Source organism: Opisthorchis viverrini (genome assembly GCF_000715545.1).
Source record: "Opisthorchis viverrini unplaced genomic scaffold scaffold56, whole genome shotgun sequence".
Taxonomy (NCBI): Eukaryota; Metazoa; Platyhelminthes; class Trematoda; order Opisthorchiida; family Opisthorchiidae; genus Opisthorchis; species Opisthorchis viverrini.
Genome location: NW_008752000.1, coordinates 133,341 through 147,798, shown reverse-complemented (window position 1 = coordinate 147,798; position 14,458 = coordinate 133,341). Strand labels below are relative to the sequence as shown.

The 14,458-nt window shown below is 46.0% G+C and overlaps 1 protein-coding gene across 1 annotated transcript in view; it reads left to right on the top strand.

Moving 5' to 3' along the window:
• Positions 1-349: 349 nt before the first annotated feature.
• Positions 350-14,458, top strand: part of T265_15075 (hypothetical protein) — a gene marked incomplete at both ends in the record, with an annotated part of 38,770 nt that continues 24,661 nt past the window's right edge. Inside the window, 5 exons of the mRNA XM_009176483.1 lie at positions 350-469; positions 1,158-1,302; positions 5,932-6,025; positions 11,618-11,749; positions 12,797-12,937. Of these exons, the coding sequence (XP_009174747.1) occupies positions 350-469; positions 1,158-1,302; positions 5,932-6,025; positions 11,618-11,749; positions 12,797-12,937 (632 nt within the window). The remainder of the gene's footprint in view (positions 470-1,157; positions 1,303-5,931; positions 6,026-11,617; positions 11,750-12,796; positions 12,938-14,458) is intronic.

The following is a 14,458-nucleotide window of genomic DNA, read 5'->3' as shown; positions in this document are numbered from 1 at the left end:
CGAATGCTGATCTGGGCGACGGCTAAAAACACAAGCTCCTGCCTGACTGCTGACTCCTTTATTTTTATGCCACACCCCTTTCCACTGTTTGTGGTCCCTTTTAAAGCAGAACCATCATTGTAATGGTAACGGGCTAGTCACTTTTATTTTCTTTTTGACAAGATTACTTTCCTAAAGAGAGCCATTCGTAGGTTTGAACAGAGCGTGGGATGCATCGCAAATCTTGACTATATTCAAATAAGTAGCGCATAAAATTGTTGGTTCGGTTCAAGCACATACCCGATTCCTTCATGCTTGATTTTTAAACCGCAAGCCGTATCGTTCCCTTCCCCTGTGCCAATTATCCCTTCCAGAGTTGGTTACAAACGCGATCAATGCTGGTGACGACGAAGTGCTTCTCGTAATCGCCCAAACACTCGGGGGGTTTTCAGAGTTGGTTGGTGGTAAGGACCATGCGTCCTGCTTGTTGGTGAGTGTTAGGTCGTTGTTGACTGATTGTACTCTCGGGATTATCACAACATACCCCTTCCGTTATTGCTTTTATTATTATTATTATTATTATTATTATTATTGTTATTATTATTGCGATTACCATTATTTTCCTTCATAATAGCAGTAACAGTAACGTAGGCAACGTTGGACCACACTCAATTGATCGTGAAGTTGCTGTGTTTTCTTCTACAGCTGCTTCGCGGTCATACAAAGCAGTGATTTGCGCTCCGGAATAAAAACTTAACGTCCGTTCGTCATAAGCTACGTTTGCTTCGGTCAATAACCCTGTCACCTTGATACTGGTCGGTCCGCCAACAGTCGGGTAGCGCACTGCTTACTGGTCTACTGGTAGTAGACTTGATCTGTGCACGCAGAAGGCAGACGAAGACTTTCGTTGTCCATCCGTCGACGTCTCTGTAGGATTGTTCACAAGTTGTAGAAATGTCGGAGTGACACTGTTGAGGGACGCTCAGTAGTCCTAGGAATAGGCAAGCTCGGTAGCAATCTCTAGATGTTGATGGTTAGGTTGCATACTTGGTATCCCAGGTCGGAGGCCATAACGAGTGTGAAAGTCCTGGCCGGGAGATGACTCATCTTGACTTTTCCTTGGCATTCACCACTGTGAGCTCAGCCGCTTCCTCTTTACCTCTTTGTTGATTTAACAGCCGATTCTGGAGAAGATAATCAGCTGTGTGGAGGAGGTTGTGGTCGCACAAGCTGCTTGTGATGCACTCGTGGAGATTATTCCCAAACTGCCGATGGAGGTCATTCAAGAGAAGTGCGTAGGCATGATACGGAGGATCCTAGAGGGTAAGTTATATGATTTTTGGCTGCACGATGCTCTCTCGTCATTGCCGTTTGGTCGCCTTGAATCTGTCATTGTCACTCGTTTTTTTGGAAGACTATTTTTGATCTTTGGTTTCATAAGAAAGAAGGACACTCATTGCGCGAATGCGACATAAGGTCCCGGAGAAAATTTTCACATCTTCGAATGACTGACTGTCGCCTCAGAGCACAGCGATGCCAACGGATGGAATAACGATTACGTCTCAGCTCAAATCCTTGTCTGATTCTTCCAAGCCAACTTTTTCAGCAGAAGCACCACCGCCCAAAACGGATACAACAAATTCATGTACAGTGCATTGTATTCAAAGTGTGTCTAACAACAGCATTCTGAAAATCCTGACATCTTTTGGGCACAACATTGGCAACTGACGTTCAGCGAAGGCTCGAACGTGATTGGCCATTGGGTCCACATTTTCGGCCAATCAGGGCTCGTTCTGATGCTGGACTGACCAGTGGCCTGATCTTTTGCCCAATCACGCACGAGTTGGGCCCGATTGACTCGCCTACAAGCATAAGGCTTGGGCTTGTCCCCACCTGGTGTAGCAGCTTTCGGACAGTGTTTGTCGGATAACGACTCTGTCATCGGCTTGCTCGACACATAGCATTTCAGCCCCAAATGTGTCAGAGACTAGAGGGAAGTCTTCAATGATCAGATCCATATCCAGCGGTTTCTCTCATTCAAAATTAGCAAAAAAAAACGAGCAACCCAACTCACGAATCATTTGTTCATAAAAGCATCGGTTAACTGAAAATTGGCTTTGGGGCAGCAGTGTTGTGACTTGTTTCCTTAAAGGAGCCTCCCTTGTGTCTCGTCTAGTCAGAATGTTCCTACTCATCTGCCTACATTATTAGAGTCCTTCATCAAAATTATCAATTAAAGTTGGTCTGGACCACTCAATATGTGCTTCCTATGGATAAACATGTCGATCATGTGGTTCTCCACGTTGTTTTTGACTGAGCTGGATGCCTGACGAGAACAATCTGGATCGTACCTCTGAGTTGCCAAATGACGTCAACTTTTATCTCGAGGTGCGGTGAAAAATGCGTTTCTGACGTACTTTCGAGTTAATGTGTGAAAATGGGGCAGCTCTCATTTCAAGCAGCACTACAAAATGGAGTCAAAATTTCACACGTAAATTTTTTTGTCGCCTAGTTTGACTGAACTGAGTGGGACACATATTTTGCAGTTCCAAGGTGGACTTCAAGCATTTATGCTGAAAGTGTAAAAGTGGAAGGTGGCCGATTGGAGAAGGCGGTGGAATATCCTTTCAACGACTCAAGTTCGAACCCCCGACAGGTGCTTTCAGGTTTGCCCCAACCCCCGTCCCGATAGTCTGTACATATGGTTCAGAGATTCGAAACCAGACCTACATGCATACAGTTTTTTCTGTGAGAGATGAAATAAAACTGTGATTAGTGTGAGCACATAAGGGCGATCCATCAGGTTCCTCGTAAAAGAAAACCGACGTTATATTCCTAATCTCATCGAGATTTAAGGTACATTTTTGCTTCACTCAAACCCCTTCTTCCTTATGGAGGGGATTGCGCAGCAGTCACGGGTGCATTCAGAAAAGAAGTCGCCAGACGAAGCCCAAACGAACGCGAAAGATACCGATGAAGAAAAAAATTGCCCCCTCCGGTAATTATAGAATTTCGTCTATTCATACTTAATTACGCGAGCATTAGCGTGACAAGGCCGAAGTTTCCAGGCTGCGGGCGGTAGGGTGATATTTCTGCGGTTGGTTCATTCATACTTTTTGGACAACAAGGGTACTGCCGAGGTTCTCCTCATTCAAAGAGTTTAACTCAAATGCCCAAACGCAAAGTAACAATGATCTGAAATTACAACCAGAGTCTATATTTTCCATCCTTAACCTCGAGTACCAAGATACTGGGTTTGGCTAACCAAGTGGGGTTGTAATCCCCAGAGGCTTTAACTCATGGACTAGCTTGCTCCGATACATCGTAAATCCTCTGATCAGGGGACTGGTCAGCCGATACGCAATCGATTCATATAAACACACTACGCCAGTTCTGATGTTAAAACCACGCTTGGTTTGAAAATTTTTCTCCAATTTTTAAGTGTTTTTGTGTGAAAGTGAATTTCAGGCGTCAATTTCCGTTTTATCATGACTGTGCAATCAATTTAATGCCAGAAACGTGCGATTTCGTAGCAGCGAAAATTCAGCTGCAAGTAACGAAGTAGGTGTTCCAGGCACAAGCGATTTTATCAGATTTTCTCATTAAATCCGAAGACTAGACCTCGGTCCAGTTCAATGTCTGCTTTCCTCCTGGTATGAACGTTCCATTTTCGGTAGTTTTATCTTATCTAACCGTTTGGGGTTATTCGCGGAATACAAACTCCAGACACTCGTGATTCGTCTCACTTTGAGTTTCTTCTGCGCTGGTAGTTTCATGTTTGAATAGACCTGTAAGGGAAGCTCCCGTTCAGCTTCACATCACTCTCGTTTGAACAGTCGTCCTCTTGTCCTGGCGCAATTATTCTGGTGAATCCACACCAAGGGAGGGATCACTGAACTCGAGTTTCGCTCTTGCTAGAGCTCATCAGCAGTGCATATCCAATGGCTCTCTTGTGCTACCAATTCACAACATCAGTGGTTGGATTCGACATGCGTCCAACTAGCAAGGTACTTGGAGTGATGGTAATAGCTCAGCTGAGTCCTTGGCAGAGCGGCCACCAAAAATAAATTGAGTGTATTGAACGCACAAAAACAAAAACTCGCGTACAGGGTTTGATAGTTACAATATGTCCAACAGTAACATTTTGGAAATTTTATGCCTTCTGGACACACCAGCGGCAACCGAGCATTGTTAGCTGTTAGGTCCATATTTTTCAACCAATCAGAGCTCGCGTGGGTGCTGGACTAGCCAGCAGCCGATCTTTTGACCAATCACGTGCCGATTCGGCTTATTGACGGTTGCGACACCAAGCTGTGAGTGGTACCGAGATTCTGCCGTATGATTCCGTCTCACGTTATTCATCGTGATGCAACCAGCCAGATTCTTCGCATGGTATAGGCACCGACACGTGTTTTCCACCTATTCAACTCATAGCGCAAGTCAAATTCACTGTAACATCTCATGGGTCAGTGCCAACGAGGTCACACGCCTTAGTGGCTGAATTCGACACCTCACAGTCCGGGTGACGAACTATCTTGCTCAGGAGTCGGCCCAGTGAAACGGAGAACCAACAAGCTTACGCATACGATCGGTTGGACCAGAACCCATGAGATTGTCAAGTTCCACATTGGTGATCTGACTGTGTAACAAATTCACAGGTTGATCAACTACTTTTCCGCTTTTGAGAGTCGCTAGCCGCTTAGCGATCACAAAAGAAGGTCGCTAAACGAACAGATTTTGGAGCTGCCGTATTAATCGAAAATTCGTTCGGCTGTGCACGATGAGAAGAATACAGTTACCTGAATTTCGTGAGCGGGGCAGCTCAAGTCAGTATTTTGATAAACGGAACAACCTTGTTAGCTAATCACAAATATTAGCGCTATTCGCTACTTATTCATGCCATTTTTCGCCTTTTCTTCTATTCACGTGCTAGGTTCAGTTTGCTGACCGGTGTTTTTTCTCAGGTTCCGTAGCTTTTTATCGAGTAATCAGCAGAACCACCACCGCACAAGTGTTGCTCTAGTGCAAGGAACTCATGATGTATGTAAGGGAATCTTCATCGTGAAAATATGGAGGAACCGCGTCCGCCAAACGGAGGTATCTAACCCCCAGCTACTCACCTCAGTCAGTTTGAATATGAAGGAACCGCGTCCGCCAAACGGACGCTGAGATGTCTAACCCCCAGCTGCTCACCTCAGTCAGTCTAGATAGAAACGCTTCGGACATAGATGTGTAGATAGATCTGTAATTGACAGCATTTCAGAGAAGGTTATGCGGTTCCTACCCTGGTTGGTGGATCGCATCGATTGTACCATTACCCGTAACTGCCCTCATATCCTTCTAGTAGAGGGGAGTTTGGCTGATGACGTCGAATTATCGTTGTTATCTTCTGAGGCGTTGGGCACACCAGTCACGTCACTCACGCGTGAACGCATTCCCCCGTTCAATTGAATCCAGTTTACGCCGCTGATAACACATTCGTGCTGATAACACACTCGCCTCGCATGTCAGGTGTTCGGAGTTCAACTACCAGCACGGCCAAAAATATGCACTGCTGATTGACTCTCATCAGAGCGGAACTCCACCCCCTCTTTAGTATGTGCTCACCAGAATAATTGCTTCACAACAAACGGTAGAAATGTGAATTCTACAAATCCTGTGACCACCTCCAATGATTATTGTCCAGTTGAACATTCGTTCCCCATGCCGCTTTTTCTTGTTTATTCGATTTTGACGTTTGTTTGAAATCGATTTAAAGATCCCAGCATGCCTCTCGGTGTCTGTTGTACGTAACCATTCTACCTATGTTTCCGACTTTTTTCTTCTATCTTACCTTGGGTACCGCATTTTTCCTAATGGTCTTGTTCCGCTAAAGGTCTCCCAAGTTTCTGTGATTCTTTCCGTCATCTTCACTCCAGATCGTTGTCAATTGTTTCGTTTGTTCTCTTTCAGAGGACTTGTACTGCGCCTCCCGCAAAGTGACCTGCAAGCTCATAACAACATGCTATCCTCTGGTTTCGGCAAAATTTCAAACGGATCTCAAGTAGTACGTTGATGTGGCGTTCGGTTTTTCGTATTTGTTTCCGAGACGATTGATTCCACATATACTTTATCTGTTTCATAAGGCGTAGGGGAACTTTCGATTTGCCCGCTTGATCTCTATTTAAAATGTTTGAACCCCGAGATAGTTCAGTGTTTAATGCGCGAGCTTACTGACCGGAAGGTCTGTGGTTCGAACCCGGCTTGGGTGCTATCCCAGCCCTCGTCCTTCGGGTGCACTGGCAGCCACGTATCGAAAGGGTGTTACAGCTGAACGACTATTATTGTCAGTGGTGGTGACTGGATCTCCTCCATGCGACTTTTAGGCAAGACACACTTGATCTGCATGCCCGGTGACACCTCTCACGGGCGCATCCTAAAGAGAGAGGTACTCTACACGAGTCGTGAAGATTTTCCCAAAAATAGCCGTGTCATCAAAGTTGGGGTGTGGTCATTGCACAGCAATCTGATTCTCTGATGACCCCTGGGTTTCGGTCCTATTCTGTCGCACTCGATATCGTCCCACATAAAATTTCTACATCTTGAACTGTATTTTCAAATCCGCTCTGAGTGTATTCTCATATCGTCTATTTCTGGTGTGCTGCACGCAGGTTTTTTGGTGCAGTTTGTCCATCCAGTTACAGTGACATAATGCTTCGCTGCCGTACAACCATGTTAGTTTATTTCAATAAAACTCTATAACGGGTAGAGGAAGGAAATGGGGCAGGGACGGCGGCCTAGGGTTAGCCTACCACAAACACCCGAGTTGCATGCATCTCCAACACTCAATCAGGCAATCTGGATAGATACTGAAAGCGTGAACGTCACAGACACAGGTTGGGTGCTGTATCGTCCAGTCTCCCCATCCAAACTCAGTAAAATCCTTCATCCCTCCTTCATCCTTCATTCCATTGTGCGATGTCACCTTCTGTTCACCTCTAGGTTTTTGTCACTAAGAATTAGAGACGAAAAACGCTTCTCTTCTCAGTAAGCTGTGGCCCAGCCACTTTGGCCCGCAGTGCTGGATGCACTCCTGATCACGTCGTTCAGAATCCCCTCATCAATCGATCGGTGCCTAACCGCCATACTACCCGAAGGAAGTACTAGGGCTGGAATACTGCGAGGTTGACCAGGCCTAGACAGGGGATGTCGAGAGTCAGAGGTCGAGTTCGAACCACTGGTCCATCTCGCCCCTGATTCCAGCCAATCGCGGCTATAGTTCCGGGACATTGGTTGTCAAAGACCTGCGTATATTCCACGTCCTTTGCCCGAAATGGCCTAGTCTAGCACTCACACGACAGTACAGTCCGATATACGCGTCCTTTGCGACCCAGTCGTATGCCTTTTCGATGCTACAACTGGGGCGAATGAGCAAACGCAATTTCGGTCTTCGAGATTCATGCTCTGTGCCACTTGTGGCTTCACTGCTTCACCAATGCCAGAACGAGCATGTCGTGACTGCCTAGCACGCCTAAGCGCACATTGGTTGCCTGTAGCGAGTACTCAATGCAGTTTCGGTGATCGTTTACACAACTTCTACTGATACAAAAATCGTCAGCTGTCTATTTGAAACCTGCTGTTTTGTAAAGAATCAGTAAAATATTCAATGTAACTGCCCTCTGAAAAGAGAAACCACTCCCGACAGGTCGTTTGACGTGATCTTGTCAAAATGACGGGAGTCATGTAGTGAGTCCTCGGTTGGGCTAGCGGCAACGCCAATTCTTACTTCACAATGAGAAAGCCTACTGGATAAAAATGGCTGAAACGTGGTGTTTTAGCAACCCGACCAATGATATTCTTTTCGAGAATTCGCTAGCTTGTGAATCGCATACCCACTGTGCCCAGAATGCAGATCATTGCGGACCAGTTCCTGCAACGACGAGGGAATCAACCGCTGTTCACTGTTGTAGAATATACCATCAGGTTGAACGCACAGTTCTTCCGGCTGGTTCCAACTCACAAGTGGCCAGCACTTCCACAACCCCTGAATACTGAGGTGGCCAAATGAACAAAAATGACATGACTCTTGGTTAATTAACCCTCCAATGTAGCCAGCTTTTTGCGACGTCGGACCACGTAATGGCAAATTTATTTCGCCAATGCGCCTAATTCATAATTCCACTCCGTTTGTGCTTCCGCTTTTCAGTATAATCCGTTCAAAGTTGTTCTTAAATATTCAGACATTTGACCTGGTTAGCGCTGTGCGCCAATTGGTTGCAGTGTCTTGTTCGTCACGGTACGTTGTGCCGTGGGTGATTCGAATCAATACGGTTGAAGTTTGCTCGCCCTACACCGAATATATTCAGTCTCTGAGTAGAGCTGAATTCTGTGCTCACTTGTGTCGAATCCAGTCGTCGACATGACCTATCCTGGCAGCCACTGTGCTAGGCTCACCACGTTCTGAACTCGCAGGGTTTTTCAACGTCTGAGGTAACTTTTTGGTCTTATGGCTCTTCTAAGTTGGATTCCAGTGTTTCTGAAACTACACTGAACACATTTGTCAAACATTCTACCGTTTGGAAAGAATTCTTTCAGTTGATTGGCATGGAAAATACAACCCGACAATGTTTTGTTGTTGTTCTTGAAAGCTCTAGTTCACACACAAACCCGGAGAGGATATTGAAATCTATCCAATTCATTTTGGCAATAGGTTAAGTGATTAATTAATCACGATTAGCAGTATTGTTCACACTTACGGACACACGTGCTCGATTGGTTCCCCACAAGCCACCGTTTACGGCAATGTGAACAGTTCACACGTTGGTTTTCAACTTTATTGGAGCCGATTCTCCCGGTACCACTTGAATGTTTTCGTTTCAAAGAGACAACTCATGCGACTCGTCACAAACGGTCTCGGAAGTGCAGTAGGTCCTCTTGATCGAGTATAATTCCGAATGGCTCTTATCACTCTATCAAGCCTTCGGTCATTTCCGTTATTTTGTCAACGTCGTTTGAATCGCCTTACTTGATCTTGCCCTCCAACCCGAATTTGGACTAGGGTAAACCGAGAAGCTAGCCATGAATGAATGACTCGGAAGAAGGGAGGTACCAAAAAGTCCTGATGCTGTTGGTACTACTGGTGCTCCAAGGCGAGATCAACGTGACGCTTGGTAAGACCTCTATGAGGCATTGCGACAAACCGAGGTCAATACGATTTTCCCTATTTACTTTTGTTTCGATCGGCTCTGACTGAGTGCACCCCGGGAGTTTGTGACTCATCCTCTCGGACGTTCCGAAAAGCACTGATAAGATAAATAAAATGAATCGTTCAGCTGTATCACCCTTTCGGTGCCTAACTACCATGCCGCCAGAAGGAATCACGAGGGCTGGGATACTGCCGGGTTTCCCAAGCCTAGACAGGGGAAGTCGAGAGGCAGAGGTCGGGTTCGAACCACGAACCTTCCGGTCAGCGCTCTAACCACTGCTGCTTCTGTCATTTGTGATAAGTGTTAGTAGTATGAGGAGATTTGAAAATTTTCAATGGAGATTTCATCCTGTAAATCGACCTATGCTGAATAGCCAAGATACACCATATAGCTGCTTCATTCTTATTGGGAGTCATCAATCTGAAGTAACTTAGAGTGTACATTTCATCTGAGAATCCAATCAACGCTTGATCACTTCATCTTAATTCCGTGACTGAAGGACGAGTGGTTCTATGTGCTAAGTGCGAGTTAATCACACTGCTCCTCAGCCGCTCTTGGCTGAGCCATAACGTGCTCAACTACCAGCTGAGAGGGCGCGGGTTCGCAGTTCCCTGGAGTTTCGTGAAGTGATTCCTAAAGCTGAAACACCTGTGCAACGCTTCTCGGCTTTTCCGCTTAAATCTGCTTCGGTTGTATCGCGAGATCTCAATTGAAACTGGTACTAGTTACTTAGTTTTCCAAAACGAATGGGCTGCGAGCGCACACCGACATTCGTGCGAAAGCTGAGCGATCTGGGTGTGTCGCACCCTTTTCGAATTCCTTGTTTCATCCTCCAGTCTCACATTGACTGAGTCAATGTACTCATAATAGCTTGATCACTGCTAAGTATCATAATATGTCAGCACTTTCGCCGTCGTACTGTCTTCTTTGTACACACTAAAACCGCTGTTTGCTTTCCCGACTGATAACTCCTCGATGTCATCTGCTGCATTTGTGGGCAAAGTTTGTAGTCACAGTGGTATCCGAACGGCACTGAGTCCAGATTCTTCTCAGTGCAACTCATTCATTTTTTTCTGTACAGGTCAGCTGTGGATATCCTTTCCCCTCGTTAATCACTCTCTAAACAAATCGATCACAGTTTTAGACTTAAAAAAAGTGTCCAGCTGTAGCACCCTTTTGGTGCCTAGCTGCCATGCCACCCGAAGGAAGCACGAGGGCTGGGATACTAACAGGTTGCCCAAGCCTAGACAGGGGAAGTCGAGTGGCGGAGGTCGGATTGGAACCACGGACCTTCCGGTCAGTAAATTCGCGCTCTGACCACTTGGGCCATCTCGTCCCCAGTTCTAGACTTGCTATCCTGTTAATCTGACTCCATGTACCTTATAGTCTACCCAGACCATATTGATCATGCTCTAGATAATTCAGATGATTAAAGCAACCCATAGCATATAGGCTGTAACCTGTGATGAAACAAGTGCATCATTTAAAAAACGGTTCAGTTCCGCGTGCAAGTGATTAGAGCGTGAATTTACTAACCGAAACGTCCGTGGTTCGAACCCGACCTTCACCTCTCGTCTTGCCCTGTCTGGGCTTGGACAACCTGGCAGTATCCTAGCCCTCGTGCTTCCTTCGGGTGGCATGGCAGCTAGGCACTGGAAGGGTACTACAGCGGAACTCACCATCTGCCGGTTGACCCTACCCCGTGAATTTCAATCATATTCGAGTATTCACCTCTCAAGTTTTTTTCGCAGCACAGAACTAGTCGTCATGTGTGAAAATTCGATCAATAATGTCGATGTGTTCGAGCTTATCTGGTCATATCTAGAAAATTCGGGTGACGAGAATCGAGCGAGTGTTGTTTCTTGAATGGATTCATCCTAAAGCGTCCTCTCTTATCAGGGGAATCGATATGCCACACCCCTGGTTCTTGCATCCTTTCAATACATTTCCATATACTGAACCTAAAGCACACTCTTCCAACGTCGTCATAGAACCTGTCCAGTGGCAATCTGCACACATGTTTCGCACCACCATATGTGATGATCAACGAATTCTAACGAGAACAGGATTTGTCATTTATCTGGAATCATACTTGCGCCACCTGATACACAACATCCGGTTCCTTGTTCCTATGATGACTTAGTTGTTCTTCTTCTGACCAATCAGAGTACGTCAGATAATAATCGATGGATGCAATGGTGGGCACCTTCGTCCAAGTGACGCACGCACAAACACACGCCAGTAACGTGCAATCCTAAAAATCCTCTCGGATCTTTATGTACGCTTCAACTGGTGCACCAGTTTCTCTGCTAGTCATTCCCCCCAAATTCTCTCCTCGTATTCTTGTTGGTATTAGTACACAGCTGCTTCTGCTCCATGGTTTTTCTCTTAGATCTCTGTTTTAAAGTCGTCCCAAGTGGTGGTTAAAGTTTCCTTTCTCGTTTCTCCAACAGCCGAATCTTCCATCTGGCCGATAGTGATGATGAAGTGCCTTTGGTTCGTGCGGCTGCCGTGCAACAGCTGGTCGACCTGTCCAAACTGATTGGATCCGAATTGAAAACGGAACTTTGCCTACTACTCACAAGGTCAGCATCGAGTTTGTTGTTTTTTCGGTGTATTTGTACATCCGTGCCTTTTTCAGCCACCGCGTACCAACTAAGGGTGTTTCGACTGTCCGTCATGTCTAATCTAGGTGTCGACTGACTGTCTACTCTTTCAGTCACGATTTTAAAGGCATTCTCAGCTGTTTCACCTGTCTTATGCTCTATTCGAAGGAGGAGTTTTACTGCAATACCAAAGTGCTATAATATACGCATGACAATAATTACTCTCCTCATTCGCCAATTCATTCTCCGGAGGACAACCGTAGCCCAGCACTATCGATCGAAGTAGGCCCATGAACTCTCCGATGGCAACCAACACAAATCTGGCAATGGATGATTCATGGTAGCGTATAGGAAGAGATAAAGGTAGAACGTTTGAAATGGTCTTTATCGGTTCTCCCACGCAACCAAACGAACACTGGGTATTTTCAAGACCAGGTACCCCCATTGATGCCAGAAATCCGTACCGGTGCTTAGTGTCTATGATGACGCATGCTGGTCACTGAAACGCCAAATAATGAAGAATCAGCAAGAACAGGGTACCCAACTCCAAGCGATGAACGCGTTTGTCATTGATAGATGGTCTGTGAAGCTGCACAGTCTCTGGGGGCGAGATGACCCGAGTGGTTAGAGCGCGAATTTACTGACCGGAAAATCCATGTTTCAAACCCGACCTCTCCCTCTCGACTTGCCCTGTCTGAGTTTGGGCAACCTGGCAGTATCTCAGCCCCCTTCTTCCTTTCGGTGGCATGGCATTTGGGCAGTCCCTGGTGTTGCGATCGGTTGCAGAACAACCGATTGCCACGTTCCACTCCGCTCCCTAGGAACGCACTGGTGATGTCACCTCGATTGGTGATGAAACGTTTGCAGTCAAATTGACCAGCTCAGTGAACAAACCAACGACCAACACAAAAACCTGAAAGATTATTATTCCACGTCCACCGTTGGATCGTTTTGGTTATTACATTGCTTTCGAAGTATGAGTTTTTGATGCGCTTCTCTCTCTCTCTCCGTCTTTTTTCTCATCAGCCTCGTTTCGGATAATCAGCGTGTCGTTCGGGCGGCTTGTGTTGGTCCCTTGGTCGAACTGGGTCGCATGGTCACCGATCCAAACGAGTTTGACTCTGCGGTTCGCCCATGCATAGACAAACTTGCGAGCGACACGACCAGGTTTGTCCTTTCCTGCTTACACAACCTTTCGGTTTCCGTTTGTCGTTTGTTATTCTAGACCGGAAAAGCACGTCAATTATGCGTGGAATTGACAATGGGCATGAAAAGGAAGCCACTTTCTGACTGACTTGCGTATGGTTTTCTCATTTGGTCACATTTCTTTCAACGGCTTGCTGTTATGAGAGCAAGCCCTAGATATGAGAACCAATTCAGAACTGCGCCAGTTGGAATACTTGATCAGTGTGGAAGTGGAGAGGCAAAAACACACAAGATTCATACCACACTGACGTACTATGGAGACGTATTCTTTGAGTAAACAAGCCAGTCGTCAGAACACTGCCTTACACTTAGCGTGGACACAGCCGACTGTGGAAATCTCTGTCCAGAACGAAATGGTGCTGCGTATGAACAGACATCCGTCCAGATCCGTAAGACTTGAACCTCACTCGTAGTTTGGGTGCGGTTTCACAGTCATGAAGAGTACTGGCACCCCTTCAGGTCAATGAAAATTACGGATTACTCACGTAACAGGTAGTCAGCCGTCCAGAGATATTAGGTGTCCTACAAGTAACACTTAGGGACTTTGATATGTGGAATATTCTTTCCTCTGGAACACATTTAGTTGAAGACTGTTCTAGACGAGAGACTCAGGTCACTCGTCAACACCATTTCCAACACCCCCCCGTCGTATCTGACGTCAGTCTGCTATGCGGTTGAATGGGGCATAACGGACCTAAGTGACCTCGTCAGTATTTGTCTTGTTTGTGCTTCCGATGTGACAGTCTGTCTGTGTCCTTGCGATCTGCTGCTGCATTATTGCAGTTCTTTTGACATGGTCAACCGAGTCTGAGCCTTTTTACCAGGAAAAATGTGGTTTCCTACCGCTTTTTGTCACCTTCGCAAGCTATGAATTGGCAATTCACTCACTGGGAGCCCAATGAGAACTTGCTTTTACACTCACTAGTCAAGTGTGAAAGTTTGGAGCATATCCGATGCACCGTTTCCCAGTGAATCAAAACGGTTGCTCCAGCCTCTTCTGTCATCCTGTTATGATGGTCTAGTCAACTTAAATAATTGACAACTTGAGTTCCGGTTTAGAATCCTTCCGTACGGCTTGTTCTAGTTGAAAATCACATTCACTGAAACTGAAGGAAGTACTGTCGTGATTTCTACCTTTTAAAAAAGCGCCTATAGTTTTATTAAAACACGATGAATATCTTACTGCTGATTGTTATTTGCTCCATATCCTGTACCAAATGAACGCGTTGCAGATCAGAACTGATCATGGCTGTTGGGGGATGTCTTACAATCCAGCACGTTGGAAAGATCACTGCCCAGAGTGACCATATCTATGTTTTTTTTTCTGTGGCGCGTGGCCGTTGTCTCAGAACCATAGCTCGTGTGGGTTGATGTCGGCGAATCCGTAATGAGGCAGTTAGAAAGCGCGTTTTCGGTTGTGCAACGGGTACTTCCATTGAAGAATGTGTCCAGCACCAGAAGCTGCGTTGGTTGGGACATGTG